We start from the raw sequence: 19154 nt of genomic DNA, 5'->3' as shown, positions 1-19154 counted from the left end.
CTCTTATAAATTGTTTCATACCCTTGTTTTTCTTACTTTGAGGCGATTTTCTCACTGGTAAGTTTATTGTTTTGGTTTTGCTTTTAATTAGTAAAAGCTCTGTTGTAAATGCTTCATAGTATTTAGCTATAAAATAGAGTATCCGTTTTCCAAAATTATTTCACTATATTGTCAGCACTTAAATTTTCCCTCTTTGAAGTGGTAATTGTCGATTGACTTGTTGGCTTGATTTCTTGAACTGTAAGGGGTTACAGACACAGGGTTAAGTGTCTTCCAAACAAGGCCTAGAACAGTCAATGCCTGAACATAGTAGGTTTTCAAACAAGTACTGAATAAATGGATGAAAAGAACAAAAGCATGCTTCTATATTTATATTTTGTTTCTGGTAGTTCATTCCTATAATAGTACACAGGGACTTCAAGGGGTAGAAAGAATGTAATTTACATTTCTGGTAGTTTTAAAAAAGATAGTTATATGTCCTCTAAATGACTGAAGTGGAAGAAGAATGAATACAAATTAACTGTGTGTCTTTGCTTCTCCTTTGTCAATGGTGTTAGATCTAAGGCCTTTCTTTTTTTTTTTTTTTTAATTTTTTTTTTTTTTCAACATTTATTTATTTTTTGGGACAGAGAGAGACAGAGCATGAACAGGGGAGGGGCAGAGAGAGAGGGAGACACAGAATCGGAAACAGGCTCCAGGCTCTGAGCCATCAGCCCAGAGCCCGACGTGGGGCTCGAACTCACGGACCGCGAGATCGTGACCTGGCTGAAGTCGGACGCTTAACCGACTGCGCCACCCAGGCGCCCCTCTAAGGCCTTTCTAAAATAAGCAGTGAGTTTCAGTTAATTGTGGGTAGTTGACTAATATAGTATGGCTATGTATTTATGAGCATGTCTGGAAGAAATACATAACCATTTGATGCCTAAAAAAATCTTTTAATTGTTCTATCATCTGTGAGGCAGGTACAGTCAGTTACAACGGAGGAGTGCTTTTCAACTTTTGACATGATAGTCTTTGTGAATATTGAATTTGTTCTCTAAAGTTACTTTAACATACGTGACTGACCAGATTTTTCTTAGTCCTAAAAACTTCACACTAATTGTTTTACATGTGGGTTGCATACATACAGATAGTAAGTTTCTGCACTTGAGTGTGTGCCTCTTCATACCTTTTTTAAAGGTTGTATATGAGATTTTTATACTCTTCTATCTGCATCATAGATGTAAAACACACTCCTGTTTTGATTTTGTATTGTTGCTTTACAGTTAGCTTGAGATTACTCAGGGATGAGAAGATGGGTTCTAGTCTTTTGTTACTTTGTTCTCTTACTTTGACCTGTTGGTTGCTGAATTTTCTTTCTTCTCTAGTTAGGGAAAAAAAAGTTTTTGCATTTTTTTTGTGTTGAGCATATTAAATCTTGTAGCTGTGTTTATTTTCTTTGATCTCTTTCACTTAGCATAACATAGTTGAGAATTGAAATTATTTAGTAACCTACCCTCCTTGCTCTACCACCACTTTGTCTTGTCCTTTGGTAATAACATTTGATTTGATGTCTAATAAAATGTTTTAAATCGAAAGGTAGGATATAGCAGAACTCTTCATTTTTTTCTTGACATTTTCTATTTGATAAAAGTACAGTGACAAATCAGCCTGCTGTAGGCACTGTAAAAGATGATTTAACTTGATTAAAAGTGTTGACAGTTGCTACGGACTTAGTTTGGGCTGGGGAATGGTGCAGATTCTTCGTTTTCTTAATTGTTTGTACTTATAATTTTACATTGATGTTTTCAGTATCAGGATTTCTTTTTTATTTAAATTTTTTTTTTTCAACGTTTATTTATTTTGGGGACAGAGAGAGACAGAGCATGAACGGGGGAGGGGCAGAGAGAGAGGGAGACACAGAATCGGAAACAGGCTCCAGGCTCTGAGCCATCAGCCCAGAGCCCGACGTGGGGCTCGAACTCACAGACCGCGAGATCGTGACCTGGCTGAAGTCGGACGCTTAACCGACTGCGCCACCCAGGCGCCCCTCAGTATCAGGATTTCTAACGTTGGATTTGAGATAGGAAATATATACCTAAGAATGTTTATGTGTATGTTTATACAAATATTAAAGCCTGAGTACAGGTAGAGCATCTTGCTTTCTGTAAAAAGGTAATGTCACGTGGCATTTCTGACTTTTGTAGGACCTAAGAGTAAACCAAACAACCCGTTTAGCCTTTGATAAATTAAGATATATTTAAGTTAGTTTTTATCTAAATAGTTCAGGTCAGATTTAAGTAATTCTGTTAACTGAATGTAGCCATTAATAGAAAATAAAAGACAGTAAAAACCACATCTTTATGCATAAAATAAAAGCGAGCTGACTCTTAGCATTTTTCATAATAGGGTGTCTGATTTTATGGTTATCGCTTAGTTTTTTTACTTGAATGGCCTGTGTTATATTTTATATTCCTTTATCTTCTTCATGAGGAAAGTTTATTGTATTACAAGAGTAAGATAATAAGTTATCTGATTCTTATCTTAGATCCTGAATAAAATGTGCATTTTCTTTTTCTGAATGCATTCTTTCCAACTGAATACCTTGGTATGCATTCAGAATATTTGTACATCTTAGTGATAAAAACATTTAAACAGACTGAGATAAGTTTTAATCAAACTATAATCTCAGGTTAAAATATAAGGTAGGAAATTCTTCCTTTAGGTGTTGGCTTTATTGTGTAAAATTTCTTTCTTTTAAAACTAACATTGAGTTGCTAATTTTCGCTTAGATGTTTTTCTCATGTACAGACCCTTTCCTGATACTTGAATTCTCACAGCTTTCAGGTCTGTAGGACTTGATACTTTTTTTTTTTTTTTTTAAATTCAGTGAATGGGAACAGATTGCAGTCAAATTAAGATATACTCTGTAGCTAATATAAAATGTGTGATCCTCTTTAATCAGGGTTAGTTGCTCTCCTTGGAATTAAAAGGAATATTTTTATTTATTTTTTTTTTTATTTTTTTTTTTTTTAATTTTTTTTTTTTTTTTTTCAACGTTTATTTATTTTTGGAACAGAGAGAGACAGAGCATGAATGGGGGAGGGGCAGAGAGAGAGGGAGACACAGAATCGGAAACAGGCTCCAGGCTCTGAGCCATCAGCCCAGAGCCTGACGCGGGGCTCGAACTCACGGACCGCGAGATCGTGACCTGGCTGAAGTCGGACGCTCAACCGACTGCGCCACCCAGGCGCCCCAAAAGGAATATTTTTAAAGACAGATAAACTTTTGATTTTGTTCCTCTGTAGTTGGTCTTTGGAGTGTTTGTGCTTTCTAGTCTCTATTAATTAAAGGGATCAGGATGATGATGGAACCTAAGATTTGATGAACACCTTATAAAATATTTCAGGCATTGTTAAGTGGTTTATATACATTATGTTATGTTACATTGTGTGTGTGTGTGTGTGTGTGTGTGTGTATACACGCTTGGACATGGTCTCCCAGTGGGCTATCAAATATGCTTTTTTAACTACACTATATAATTTTGTACATCAAAAGTAGACTGGTTGACAGTATTCTCTAGTGTTTCTGAGTAATGCCATTTTGAAAGAACCTGTCACTTTTGGATCTTTAATGTGGTTTTGTTTTAAGTTTTGCTGGATTTTATAGACACCTTTTTTTTTTTTTTTACAGTGGAAAATGCTAGCTAATCATGTTCTTTTTAAAAAAAGTCCCTGCCCCCCCCCCCCCCCCCCCCAGTTCCTTATGTATTCTTTGTTTTTATCTTTGGTGGGCAAATAAGGTAATACATTGCAGAGTAAACTGAATACATTTTTATTTCAAATTACCCCAAAGGTTTTTTTTTTTTTGAAAAAATTTGTAATGCTTATTTTTGAGACAGGCATAGTGAGCGGGAGAGGGGCAGAGAGAGGGAGGCAGAATCTGAAGTGGGCTCCAGGCTCTGAGCTGTCAGCACAGAGCCCTACGTGGGGCTTGAACTCAGGAACAGTGAGATCATGACCTGAGCTGAAGTCTGATGCCTAACCAGCTTAGCCACCCACGCACTCCCTGCCTCACAAAGATTTTTCTGCTAAATTTTATATTTTACAGTATGTTGTTCCATTGAATATCCTTACCCCATTTCCCCAAATTTAGGGATTCTGGTTTAGGTTTTTCATTGTGTGCAGTTTTGCTTTTTTCTTCTTAGCACAGGGGTCTTAAGTTAGTGATTTTTATTGGCATATGTGCTGCCGAAGCGAGCATGTTTAGTGATTTTTATTGGAAAAAAACTTTACTTACGGGAGCTAGAATAAATGGTTTTGTTTGCTATGTCTCAAGAGTAACAGAAGAGGGATGCCGGGGTGGCTTAGTCAGTTAAGCATCTGGCTCTTGATTTCACCGCTGGTCTTGATGTAAGGGTCATGAATTCAAGGCCCGCACTGGTCTCCGTGTTGGGCATGAGCCCTACTTAAGAAAAGAAAACAAGTAACCGAAGGCAAGCTTTTTGTAACAGTTTTTGTAGCAAACATTCATTTTGGATTTGTCTGGTTTATTCTTAGGCCTCTTTTTTAAAGACCTAACTCAGATGAAGTGTTCCCAGGTTCGTGCTTGTTTCCTTGGCATACCAGCTTATCCTGATAGCATTGTGTACAATTTTATTAGCATTTACTGTAATGACTTATATGCTCTGCTACTGAGTAAATATTTCTAGCTTATATTTACTTACAAAGTACAACTGTGTGTAAAGAGACCTTCATTGGAGTTATCAAGATTATATTAATGTTTCCAGTGCATACTTTTATTTACAAGTAATATTTATATTTTAGCCTGTTCAGGTAAGGAGTAGGGGTGTTATATGACATTTTAGTGCCATCTGTTGGACACTTGGTAAAATAACTCTTAAAGCTGCAGAAGGTGCCTAAGAAGTAAACTCATTTTATCACAGGCTATTATTGCAAACATTGCTATGCAGATATAATACACTCCCCCCCACCCCCGCCCCCAAAGTAGTATTATTTACCAACATATGCAGTGTTGTTAATTGGCTACACTTTTACTTACCTTCCTAAAGAAAATAGGCAAAACATTTAGGGTAAACATTGTTAACAAACAGCTTAAAGATATTTATGTTTTAAAGCTCTTTATTTTTTTTCCATTTAAAAAAAAAGTTTGTTTATGAGAGAGAAAGTGTGAGTGGGGGAGGGGGGGAGAGAGCATCCCAAGCAGGCTCAGTCTCTGGAACCCGAGATTATGACTTGAGCCAAAATCAAGAGTTGGATGCTTAACCAACCGAGCCACCCAGGTGCCCATAAAGCTATTTTTAATTTAAGAGAATATACTGGTTTTGGTTCTTGAAAGAAATGTAGTCGGAGGAAAAGATAGCTAGATATAACATCTATTTAAGTAGTTGTCAGTTAAGTATTGTTTGACTGTTCTTAACTTTGGGTGCTATTTTGCTTCTTTTAATAACTTACCCACTCAGTTACAGTGTCACTATTACTTAATTAGGGAATAGCATAGGTGGACTGTGTTCAAGGTTTGGGAAGTAATGAACTTGAAGAGGGGCTGACGTACAGAGATACTGTTAATATTCAGAAATCCCTGATGGTAATGCATTTCAGATATATATGTGTACAAATAACTTACATATTGAACCTAATATGTAGGAGGATATCCTGCCCTTAAGCTTTCAGTTAAATCTGAGGAAAGACAAATTGTAAATTTATGTTGTTTATTATATATGTAGCTTGGGAGATGTTTTTTTTTTTTAATTGTTTAAATGTAGTTAACAGTTTTGTGTATTAGCTATATGTAGGTTTTCAGTTGTGTTGTCTTTATAGAAATGAATAAAACACGTGTAAGCTTACTGTCTTGTTTCTAGTAACGTTGTTGATGTGCCTTGTTTCCTTTTTCCATTTTAAAGATTCTTAATTTGGACTGTATACTCCACTCTGACTGTATTTTCAAAAGGAAGAAATGGTCTTTCTCAGAAATCAAAGGCATTTCCTTTAGCATTCATGATGACATCAGAGAAGTTCTGTAATTTCTAGCTCCTTCTGAGTATTTGCGACATCAGCCACACACATCTTTTAGTTCGTGCTCAGTTTTTTGTTGGCAGAATGATAGCTTTCTCAGTTTTAGGTTTTGATGCTACTTGAGAGAAGATTGAGTCTTGGCTTCTTATATGTAAAATGTTTTCATATGAATAAATGTATATTTTTTCAAGATAGGTTCTAAGCCTTATATTGACTTTTTATAAGAACATAAGGGTAGTATTGATGCTAAAAATAAGAGAACCAAATATAGTTTGCCCATTTAGACAATTAAAATTTTAAGTATGTTTGGAATAGTGGAAAGGGAAGACAAGGGATTTCAAGTTAGAGATACTGGCTTTGAGTCCTGGCACTGTTACTCACTCACTGCTTTCCCTTGTTGGGGAGAGTACTGTGTCAAAATGCCTATACTCAGTAAAGAACTTTGTGAATGTTAAGTCTTAATTCGAGGTTTTGTAATTGTTTTTAAGGAGAATAAGTAGGTTTGAATGGCAAATACTGAAGTCTGAAGTTTATGTTTGTACTTTTTAGCTGTTTGTCCTAATGCTTTTATGTTTGCTGTTCACACTGTAATTCTAAGGAATGCTAATAGTATGTGAGATGAATTTTTTTACATTTATATAATATTAGTCCAACGTATATCAATTTTGTATTTGGTATGATCAAGTGAAAATGTGATTGTGGTTGAAGTATTTGGTAAAGTTAATAGGGCACTTATCAAAATAATGATGGTGTTTGTATTTTATGTCTGATGAAACACACATTGTATATAAAACTGTAATTATGGAGCGGGACCTTATTTATAATACTTTTTTATTGAATCATTTGCTTTGTTCCATCCGATAACAAAACATTTACATTTTTGGTGGGGGGGGACACTACAGAAATCTTTGTGTGCAAAGGAATGCTTGAGGAAAAGTTTCTGTATTTAATAAACTGTAACTTGATTATTACTTGTGTTGCCTCTCTTGTAAACTTAAAATTCAATTATATTCAGAATGTTAAAATTTTTTTCTCAATTAGTTTTGAAACTTTCAAAAATTTCTTTCTTTTTTTTAACTACTTTTTAAGGCAAGGGATTTTCTTATTAAAAAGACAGGTGTACTTATTGCCTTGCTTATTTTTAAGTCACTCATCTATTCATCTTCCTATTGTAACATTTTCTTTTGTCACTTAATACCAGATGACTAGATAAATCTTTAAATAGCAAGATTAATGATGTTCCTGATTCTCTTAATAATTAATGATCTCAAACTATAAAATCATATTCTTTTGCAGTATCCCTTTTACTATTCAGCGACTATGTGAGTTGCTAACAGATCCAAGGAGAAACTATACAGGAACAGACAAATTTCTCAGAGGAGTAGAAAAGGTATTTATTTTATTTTTGGAATTATATTAAACTTAGCCTAATGTATGTCAGAAGAGAGTATTGACTAAGTGCTGTTATAGGCATCTTTTCTTTGGATAGGCTTCCTGAAACCTACCTAAAGTTTTTCCAAGTTTTCCTAATTTGGGAAAAACTAAGTTTTGGAGAGAGGGTTAATAGGAGGGGCATAGAGGGAGGGCTTGTGATCACTTAAGTTTGGGGAAAGCACCTTATTGTCTTTTCGGAGTTCATGGTATGCATTCACATTAAAGGCTCTGCAAAATTCTAGCGTTGATATTTTAACTTCAGTTGTGTTTTGCACACTTGTTTACCCATGGAATTCATTTCTTTATTTCTGGCTTTCAGAGATGCACAACTTTGGAAAATCTGATGCAAAAATTTAAGTTAGATATTGAGAAAGATGTAGATCAGACTTAAGAATGAGGAAAGCATTGGGTTTTTTTGTGGGTAGGGGATGTTAGTTAGAAGGGTATTTTGGACAAAGGAAACAGTGTGATGAACAAAGACATCAAGGTGTTTGAGGAAATGAAAAGTAGGAAATTGACTTGTCTGGAGTAAAGAACCAGTGAAGAAACCCTATGAGAACCAAGATTGGACCAGTGGGTTTATAATTCCCTGTGATTGATCCTAAAACATAGTTCAGTGTTCATAGTTAATTCAGATTCAATTTATTTTACCCTTGGAGCAGGAATCCAAAACCATTTCTTAGTGATTTACAATAGATCTTAAGGCCTTACTGGATTAATGTATTTTGTTGCAGCTTCCATGCCCTCAATTTAATAAGATTCCTGAAGGGCAGGAAACTGAGATGATTCGTCAGTACTTATTTTCAGCCTATGGACTTTTAGCAATTAGATTTTGGCTATCTTTGGGTGAAGAGGCAGTTGTAGCAGTTGTACCAGGGGTGGCCCTCTCACCAAATCAGGGCTACAGTGTTTGATTTGGGTGACCATAGACTAGTTATATAACCCAAGTCTCAGTTTCTCATCTGTAAAGTATGGATAATAACAGGGTTCTGGAGGGGATCAAATGTAAAGTGCTTACTCTGGCTCAATACACATTTAATGAATATTGACTATTAATAAGGTTCGTATTACCAGGAAGATTATACTCTTAAAAAGTTCTTAGGCTCTTTTTTGGTATATGATGCTACTACACATCAGGCTTCTGATTGGGTACTGCTCTATAAGGAAATTCATTATACTTGGCCTAAGTATTTGAATCTCTAAATATCTTGGAGTGATTTCAATATAATGTAAGAGTGTGGCTCCACTGTATGATTGATATATATACTGTCAGGACTCCAAAGTAGCTAGAGTAGAGTTAAAATAATACTGGCAGAAAAAGCAAATGGTTTAGTAGGTTATATTAGATTTAGTCTGGGGATGCCTGGGTGGGTCAGTTGATTAAGCGTCCAGCTCTTGATTTTGGCTCAGGTTATGATCTCATGGTTTGTGGATTCATGGGATCCAGCTTTGCATCAGGCTCTGTGCTGGCAGCACGGAGGCTACTTGAGATTTTCTCCATCTCTCTCTGCCCCTCTCCCACTCACATGCACATACGTGCTCTCTCACAATAAATAAATATTAAAAAAATAGTCTGTTATTGTTTCAGTTTCTCTTGTTTGATTAATCCTTTCTAACCATTTATTTCCTTGTATTTGTAAAATTGGAATAGATAGGCACTTAATCTGTCAGGGGGATTCTGAGAAATTAAAAACAAATGATTAAACTTTATGTTGTAGTGCTTTCCCTCACATTAAAGCAAGAACTTTTGTTATTACAGAATGTGATGGTTGTTAGCTGTGTATACCCTTCTTCAGAGTAAGTATATATAGATTTTTGCATTTCTGTATATTCTAATAATTGTATCATTTCTATTAGTCTTTAAAATAGGTTATATTTACTTTAGATGGAATGAAGCTTGATAACATTTATAAATACTTGTGAACCTACTACCCAGTCCCCCAAGTAGAATATTACCAATGACATTACCTCTATGTTTTTCTGATAAAGAGATGTGGATTAAAGTGATTTGATAATTTACTGTAATCTTTACGTTTGTGGATTTGTCTACTGTCAGGGTGTTCAGAACCCTGAGATCCCATTCTAGATACCTTACCATGGTGTTTGTAGGGCAAAACTCCTAGGTTTGGGATAGCTACTTGATGAGTTTCCTCTTCATAATGGAAAAGTATTTCCAGTTGTCAAGATTTATATAACAGATTAACGTATCAGTTTAAGACATAGTCTTTGGCACTATTGATCCTTTGTTTTGAGTGGATGTCCTGGGAATTACAGCAGTTAAGCCCTGTCCTTGGCTTCTACCCACTGGATGCCTGTAGGGTCCTTCTCCTTCCTCAAAGAATGTCTTCAGGCATTGTCGGAAGTCTCCTGGGGCTGTGGGCTGGAGGAAGGAGAGCTGCGAGAATGATGTTGCCTCCTGTTGAGAAACACTGGGTTTATAAAATGTCTGTGATGCCATAGGCAGTAACAGTGAGTTTGTTCTTAGAACTCTCACAAGAATAAACCTGTGGGAAATGAGATATTAAGGTAATCCCATAATTAGGTTGTTTCTCACAGAAGTCTTTTTGTTTGGTTCTGTGACCGTGAGATCTTACTTAAAAGATGTTTTAGGTCCATGGCTCTTACCAAAATTAAAGAACTAAATGATCTGTAACAGTGTTTTTTTAATTTTCTCCTAGGAAAAACAATTCCAATAGTTTAAATCGAATGAATGGTGTTATGTTTCCTGGAAATTCACCAAGTTACACTGAACGGTGAGGTTATTGATTTTAATATCCAGAGAGATTGCATTTTCCTAATTTTGAGCAGCAGGTTCAGTATACTTTGTTACAAATTGGGCATTTTGTGGAAGATACAGGATAAATTAATTTGGTAACCCAAAATCTAAAAGTCAAAGTTAAATACTTCTGTGATGTGTATATATAAGCAAACTTTGGGAGGGCGACCTCTTACAAAAATGAGAAAATGATGTTCATTTATCTTACCATAGGTCTAATATAAATGGGCCTGGAACACCCAGGCCGCTTAATCGACCAAAGGTTTCTTTGTCAGTCCCCATGACAACAAATGGCTTGCCTGAGAGCGCAGACAGCAAAGAGTCAAACTTACAGCAAAATGAGGACAAAAATCACAGGTTTGTATGTGATTTATATTTTAAAACAAACATGTTTTCAAAAAAGGTTGACGTTTATTGATTGTTTTCAGCACTCATTATTTACTATTTACTGTTGTTTTGAGGAACACAGAAAGGTTTTAGTGTGTTTTACAGGAGCAGTATGTGGCTTCTGGAAGTTTCCAGTATTAGTACATGATGAAGATGATCATAGAAAAGGCTGAAAACTGCTAATTTGGGGAGGTCCTATTTATAGTAGGGTCTTAAGAAAGTAAAGTGGTCATGATATTTTTTATTTCTTGTTTTTGCAAGTAACCTGAAATGTTGAAATTTAGTGAGTTATTTCTCATTATAGATTATTAAAGGAAACCTTTTGTTTATATCCCATTTCACATTTTCTGCAACACATTAAGGGAAAGCAGACAAAACAAGTGAGCGATCTTAGTGAGTATATCCGTCTGGAGGACTTGCAGTTATGTTACGGGAAGCCATTTACTGCAGAATTGAACAGAAATGTCATGCAGCTTGTTGACTGGTTCTAGTGGGAAATACTCATTAAACAGTTGAGCTTCCCTCGAAATTACTGTGTTGTGTTTCTCTTTGCCCAGATGGTACAGTTTAACTTTGACAGTGAAATACAGTTTTAAAAATTACTAGACCTTAAAAATGAGATGAGAATGTGGAAGATGAAGAAAATCTTACTAATGGCATTTTAAAAAAAACATTTACAGTGACTCTGTGACCGCTGAATCCGAAGGTTCCTCAGTGAGCCCTATAAAAAATAAACACCCAGATGAAGATTCTGTGGAGGCTGAGGGGCATGAGGTAAAAAGACTCAGGTTTGACAAAGAAAGTGACGTCAGAGAGACAGCCAGCCAAACATCTTCCAGTGAAATTTCTTCGGTTATGGTAGAAGAAACAGAAACATCGTCGTCATCTCAGGATAAAGACAAGGAAAGTAGTTGTACCAGACAGCACTGTACAGAAGAGGATGAAGAAGAGGATGAAGAGGAAGAAGAAGGTATTTAGAGACCATCTGTAAAAGGGTGGAGTAAGGAGATCCTCAAATTCTTGTACTTCATTTTTGCGTGAAAGAATTAAACGTAATGGAACTCCTTATAATGCTGATGTTGGGCTTTTCTGCCACCTGTATGTAGTTGCTGCTGAGTTTCAGGGGATAGGATTTGAACTGTAGAATATCAGAATTCATGAAACTTAACTGTGGAGGTATTTTGAAAATAAAATTTAACTACAACAACATTTGCTTATTTTTAGAGTCTTTTATGACATCAAGAGAAATGATTCCAGAAAGAAAAAATCAAGAAAAAGAATCTGATGATGCCTTAACTGTGAATGAAGAGACTTCTGAGGAAAATAATCAAATGGAGGAATCTGATCTGACTCAAGCTGAGAAAGATTTACATTCTGAAGGTAGTGAAAATACAGGCCCTGTAAGTAGTGGTTCTGAGTGCCATGAGACGGAAGAATTAGTAGGATCCAATTCCAGTAAAACTGGAGAGATTCTCTCAGAATCATCTATGGAAAACGACGAAGAAGCCACAGAAGTCACAGATGAACCAATGGAACAAGACTAACTATTTAGAAACATGTAGATGCAGTATTTTACATACAGTTCTGGTTTTACACTGTATAAAACTTTTATGTAATAAAATGGACCTCTAGTTTTTACAAGAGAAGCAGGTTGTAAAATAAAGTACTTTATGGGATAAATCCTGAAAGAGTTGTACATGTAAGAACTGTGAATATCAGCTCCTCTGGGTCCTGCTTACCGCTGACTTTTTTTTTCAGTCTGGTCAAATCAGTGGTTTGTGTATAGATTTTTTTTTTTTTTTTTTGAATTAAAGTTTTTAAACTGGAAGGTAATAATTATAATTTTGAAAACCTTTTGGAGATGATCACATTTAGTTTATACATATGCAAGAAGTCTTTTTGTCTTGTCTCTTTCTGACAGCTCTAGCAGTTTTCATATTTTGGTCATAGTTTCAACATTTTAACATGTGAATTATAGGGTTTCATGCTGGTTTCCAGATTTTATTGTTTGACTATGTACAATGGAACTTTAAGTCATATATACATACATATATATATATATATACATATATATATATATATATATATACACATATATATATATTATTCTACGGGGGGAAATGTTATATTTTTCTGTTTCTATAAGAGATGAATACAGTGGATACTTTTTCTATTGGTAATGATTGAGTTCACCTCTTTCAGAAGACAGTTTCAGTTTCTCTTCTGAGTAATTCAAATAAAATCTGGCCCTTGTGAAACCCTGGAAATAAGTCTGTTGAAATACCAGGTTAAACACATTCCAAGAGATCTGTTCAAACTAAAATTCTTTTGTATACTTCTGAGGTGCCTGAGAAAAAGACTTCACTATTTATGAGAAAATATGCTTTATCTTGGAAACTGTGTTCAAACATTAGCTTATCACTATTTTGTAGAATGAATGCTGACATAAGACCATCTCAGAAGAACCCGGCAGGTTCCTTGACCTTTTGCTTGCTTTTCTGAACATTGTGAATATTACACATTTCTTTCTAAATTATTCTAGAGTATGCAAATGTCATTGGTGTGAAACCCCACTGTACTGGAAGAATTAATATATTACTATAGTAATGTACTGGAGCTAAATGGCTGAAGCTTTAGGGGTGCATAGAAACCACCATAATTTGTATGACATTTTGAAGTGAATTAAATATTTTTGAACATGCTTCTTCGACAGCCAGTGTTATATTTTTCAGATTAACACAAAGCACAATGATTACTCTAAACTCAATATTTTCCAATTCACATATTTAAAGTCATGCAAGCTGCAACTTCCCTGTCAAAATTACTGGCTGCCAAATTTATACCTGTTTCTTCAGCTGTACCTTTTGATATTTAGAATTTTTAAATTTCTGTAAAGTAGATTTTGTAGAATGTAATGTGTTCACTGCCTTTGTGAAGCGGTATATAATTGTATAATTTCTGTGTGTAAACTGAATGCTTGGGCTTTCAATACAGTATTCATATAAAGCAATAAATATTAATGTTATGAAATATTCGAGTACATTTTTATCAAAATACAAAAGAATCCCTTTTTTAGTTTCAGATATCTGAATTACACAAATGAACTTAGAAAACTGATGCAAACAGTTTCTGACACTGTATCATAATCTTTGGGGTGATGTGGGTGGCAATTACAACTTTTGCATTTTGACTACTTAAATTGCTATAATTACCAAATTGGGCTCCGTTTATGTTTATAGGGTAATATACTACTGACTGACTTGACTGTCAGGTTCACAGCAGCTAGATGATATATTTATGAATATGTCTAATAGTTGACGTAAAAACTACATATTGATTTACTGTGTCCAGGAGGGGAGAAAAAAATCACACGTTGTAAATTTTTAGAAAATTTTTTGCAAAAATGTTAAAATGAAGCAAATTTTAAATGTGACATTCATTTGTAGTGACTTATTTTGTTGAGGGATATTTTGCCAATGAGAACAGATTTTAAACATTTTAAGTTTAGAAATTTTAAACTTTTCTTTAGAATATTTATGAAATTATTGTCAATAAATCTATTCTTTAAGATCCTGTGACCTTTGATATTTTTTGTTTTAATTGTGCCATGGACCATTTGTAAACAAATCAGTTTTTTTGTTGCTTATAAGTTGAAGATTTAGCAACATGATTTTAAGGTCTGTGGTTTTATTTGTAAACTTGCAATTGCTATTTTTGCAAGGGCAAATGTATTTCTTTATTAAATAAAGTACAATAATGGTGAATGTACCAAAATGCCATCATTTAACTCTATGAGAGATCTGCATTTTAATCTATAGTTTAATAGTTTTAATATTTATTAGATATTCATATGTTGATCATAGATCAAACTTGTTGCTGTTTATACAGATAATTGTAGAATGCTCATGGGATATATTCTTTAGGATAGGTGGAATACTTCTGTAGTTAAACTGGGAAACCTTGTTCAGCTGGTTTAAGATATTGATGCCCATTTGGAAGTAGATTTCCGCAAGTATGCATAGGTGCACTTACACAGACTTTGCTTAATGAAAATACGAGTTTTAATAGTTAACTGATTGAGATGTGAATCTTTTAAAGGCTAATTTTAGGCACATTTTCTTAACACACATCAGCAAAGTCATTAAAAGATCTAAATGAAGCATCAAGACTTCAGTGAATAAAAATAATTATTTTCTTTTTTTGGCCTTGAGCAGATTGTTTACCTGTTAGAATCTAGACTCTGAACCCAACGTGTGAAAAGGACTTTTCAGTGCTGATGAGGACACAGAGTGTATATGTACGATGTTTTTAGCACTTTCCCCTTTTAAAAAAGTGAAAACATTATCCTAGTACATTTTTGAAAATACATCTTTTCAGGTCTGAAAATGTAGCAGAACAGACGAGTAGTGGAAAATGTCCTATTTTAAATGTTGATTATTAAATAAGTTTAATCCGGTTAGGGTTTATTGTAACTACACCTTTCACACGTGTGGACAGAGAGCAGTGGGATTCCCCATCAGGGGGCTGTCACCCTTTGGCTTGGGAAGGCGTCCCAGAAATCCTGCGCCAGAAGGTATAGCCTTTGAAAGCATGGAGGTTCAGAGTACTTTGTCTTGGTGGTGTAGATAGGCATGTATTTATGCATTTTTGCATTTGTAAAATCAGTAATTTTTCAAATAATGTAAATGTAATATACTAGATTACTTATAAAGGTACTGGGCAGAATCTATAGCTGCTACAATGTTTGATTATGAGAAATGTAACGTGATAAGAATGAAATGCAACTTGTAGAACCAAAGGAAATACACATTTTGGGTAGTGTTTCAAATTGTCTTCTGAACAGGAGTTTAATTACATTGGTTTTGATCAAACGAAGCTCACTTCTCTCGAGATTTGTGCTAATAAAATGGATGAATGCAAAAACACCTTGTAATTTTATGTGGAATTATTATAATTAGGTTTATTGGATTATTGGCCTAATAAGGATGCTAGTATGTATTGGTTAGAATACATCAAATAGTTCACATTTAAAAAATCAGTACACTTCCTTCGGAATTTTATTTTATTTCAATTTGGAGCCTAGATTACTTTGCCAAATGTATTATTTTCATAATGCAATAAAATATAAATTAGAAGAGTATCTTTGTGTGGAATTCCTTTATTTGCCATAATAGTTCACACTTCCTCTCTCCCAACTCCTCCTCCCCTAGTCACTTCAGATGGTGTAGGATCCATAAGCATTTATTTCCTGGTCTATAGGGGGAAAAGCCTAATGCGTGACTTTATTGCAGCTCTGTTTCTTGAGTGATAATGGTATTTCTGTGTGGAGGGTGCAACTGTGTCGAATGGACAGTTCAAACCTGGTATCTGATAAAATCCTGATTTACCTTATAAAAATTTCTCTTTGGGAATAATATGGCACTAATTTGCATGCACAGATCTGTAACATTTGTGTTAGAATTCTTTTAGAACTGCCTCTTTCAGACAACTACCGTGGCTAGAAATGTAGAATTGCCCTGAAAGAAGAGGATGGGTTCTGTTTTCTTTTCTGGGTTCTTGTTTCTTAATATGTACTGCACAGTAGGTGATAGTAAATAGTAACACTTGGGGCTTTGGATTCAGAAGATAGTACTAATTAACTAGCATGTGTCTGATTTAAAAAATTTTTGAGTTTCAGCTTCTTTATAGGATACCTAATTTGCCCCCAGGCAACTTTATTATTTAGTAAAGGGAATTGGTAGTACGAGTTTTGTTTGGGTAAGGAAGACTGATTCTTGCCCTAACTAGGAAGAAGCACAATGGTGGGCCCTTACCCTAATCTAGAATGAAGAGTATACTATTTTCTGTTGTCACAGTTTAAGAGCAACAGACGTTTTTTTCTTGTTTAAAATTGAGCAGTAGAGTTTGTGGTCTGGGATTTATAAACTTCCAGCCTTTTTCTTCCAAAGGCAATGGATTTTTTAGCAAAAAAAAAAAAAGAAAAAGAAATGTCAGCAATCCTGTGTTTTCCAGTCTGCACACTCTACTCTTCTCACTTTTATACTTGGACAAGCCAGCCCTGTGCTTGCCGAGTGGCGGACAGTTGAAATCAAGTGGGCTTGTGGATACTGTCACACAGTCCACTGTGAGATTCCTAAATTTTACTAATCTTTTGATAACTCTGCCCACTTGAAGGGTTCTGTGTTCATCCCTGAAGCCTGTCTTTGCAGTGAGGCTTATGGTGTTGGGAGCAGTACACACAGTTGGATGCTCTTGACTGGAGCTCCAAGAGCAGTTTGTATCACCAGGAAATAAGCATGCTGGTGATACAAGACCTGGTGTTTGCAAGACCTGGCCTAGAGCAAGGAACAACACACCCTCACCTGAATAGGGGACAGTGTTCCTCTGACCCGGAGGTTGAGTAGTCAAACAGGCCCAGTCCTGCTTTAATGTGGTATAATGGGACTTGATATTTGGTTACTACTGGTATTAGTAATAAATAATATTAAATGTAACTAATAGTTCTATCAAGAAATGTTTGCAGTTGGATAGGCTTGCAAGTGTTAATGCTGCTTATATTTGCTGAGAATTTGAGGGTGAAATATGTGGTATTGGGCTATCTTCGGATGTTTTTCTTTGCCTGGCTTGCAGTGCTACAGCATGGAAGGGTCAGGTTAGGTGATGACCCAACAATTGCCATCTGCATTTAGGAATGCATACAACCTTCCACTTTTCAACTTGACTAGGTACCTAAAATTAAGTTGGGTGGCCACTTGTATGAGCTGTGTATTTGCGGGGAGAGGGGGAGGCTCAACAGAGTAGACTCAGCCCTTTTGTGACCTTTGAGGGATTTAGTCACTTTTGGAGAAGAAGTTTTTAATTCAAGGTGGTCTGAGAATTGAGATGTACAGGAGAGACACCTGAGTGCACTTGTGGCTGTGTGGGAAGGCTTCTCAGATTTGGCCTCGAAAGATGAACTGGACAGGGAGGTAGCAAGGTGTAATGGTCAGAATAGAAGGGCATAGGAGTTGGCAGTGATAAGCGTTAAGCCCAGCTGAGGCACTGTGAGTAGGTAACAGTATTTCTTTGAGCCGTAGTATCCTCATTGTTGAAATGGGGAAATAGTATCTGCCTGGCGGTACTCTTTGGGCATTCAGTGCAATTAGGGGTATAAAACTAGATCTGGTTCAGGATCTGACATTTCTTTTAAGGAGAAACATGGAGGGGAAGCTCTGTATTGTTCCTGGGGATGACAACCGTTTTACCAGAATCAAAGTTGAGGTTTCAATCCTGGTCAATAACAGGATAATAATCGCAAGCACTAATTGAGCACTTACTTTATGCCCCTCCTTATCCTCAGCACATGTCACCTCTTTTAACATTCCCATCAACCCTATGAGGTGTGGAATGATATCCTCATTTTATAGACAAAGAGTCCCAGGGACCCTTTGAAAGTAGAAGGTCAGAATGAGAATTAGGGGCTCTGACGCTAAAAAAAACAGTGGTTTTTGTTGTTTGTTTGCTTGTTTACCATTATGCTCAGATCCCTTCCAGTCTTGGAAGGCCAGGAAGGGAGCTGTTCCAGGTGTCCAAGGATTCTCAGATCCACCTAGACTGTCACATTCAGGTGCATCAAAGGGCTTTTCCAGTCAACAGACCCAAAGCACTTGGTTTCACACTCCATGTACTTCACTGTTTTCTGTTCATTTTATTTTTTTTCTATCACCCACGATTTTCCACGAGACGTTTTGAGTACACACTCTATTTTAAAAGTTAATGCACACCTGGCAAAAATGCAAACAAAATAGCATATACTGAACTGTTTTAGTCCTACCACCCTTGCTCCCATACCCCTCAGTTACATCCTCCCGCCTCAACCCTGAGGTAAGTGCTCTCACTAGGTGAGCCATAGTGCTTGACAGCAAAGATCCTGGAGCCAGATTGCCTGGATTTGAATCCCAGCTCTGCCATATGTTGTCTGTGTGATCGCACATCTCATCTCTAAGATGAGAATGAGGTCCCAACCTTAGGGCGTGACCACTACAAGAGATCCTCACTCTCCAGTGGTCTCCCCTGACTTCCTGTCCACAGTGAAGGGCACTTTCCTGCCCTGTTTAATATGGTTTTGTAATATGTCTGCGTCAGTACCTAGAAAGCCACCCCAGTCATTTTAACAGCCGCATTAGTACGTCAGCATATAGATGAACCATGCTTGGTTTAACCAGCTTCCCTTTAAGAGACCTCACGAAGCTTTGACTTGTGGCCACTGTTCACCCAGTTTGAGCGGTTTGACATGGGGACGTATGAAGTCAGCTTCTCTCCTTACCCCCGACCCTGGGAAGAAATAGCCAACCAGCCACTGAACTTGAAGTATTCCTTAAAAGAATCATTAAGTAATGTGTGAAATAGATGCCCTCGTCCCTGGGATGTGGTGGAAGAGAGGATGAGGGATTACCTGTTAGGCAAACCACATGCTGTAATTGCCAGCCATCGAAAATAGTAAGAGACACTGTTACGTGAAGTAAGACGTTAGCCGCCCACTGAAATATGCTTTGTGATATTCC

General features: G+C 36.1%; 1 protein-coding gene across 1 annotated transcript in view; it reads left to right on the top strand.

Moving 5' to 3' along the window:
* The window catches only part of PPP4R2 (protein phosphatase 4 regulatory subunit 2), a 54788-nt gene extending 39037 nt beyond the window's left edge, over positions 1 to 15751 (top strand). The window contains exons 4-9 of the mRNA XM_086697587.1: positions 7311 to 7404; positions 9208 to 9245; positions 10127 to 10201; positions 10438 to 10581; positions 11292 to 11581; positions 11836 to 15751. Of these exons, the coding sequence (XP_086553713.1) occupies positions 7311 to 7404; positions 9208 to 9245; positions 10127 to 10201; positions 10438 to 10581; positions 11292 to 11581; positions 11836 to 12155 (961 nt within the window). The 3' untranslated portion in view covers positions 12156 to 15751. The remainder of the gene's footprint in view (positions 1 to 7310; positions 7405 to 9207; positions 9246 to 10126; positions 10202 to 10437; positions 10582 to 11291; positions 11582 to 11835) is intronic.
* The last annotated feature ends 3403 nt before the right edge of the window (positions 15752 to 19154 follow it).

This window comes from Puma concolor, chromosome A2 (assembly GCF_028749965.1).
Source record: "Puma concolor isolate L17-30 chromosome A2, mPumCon1.1.hap2, whole genome shotgun sequence".
In the NCBI taxonomy this organism is placed as follows: Eukaryota; Metazoa; Chordata; class Mammalia; order Carnivora; family Felidae; genus Puma; species Puma concolor.
Note: the sequence above shows the minus strand (reverse complement) of the source record. Positions and strands in the feature narration are given on the sequence as shown.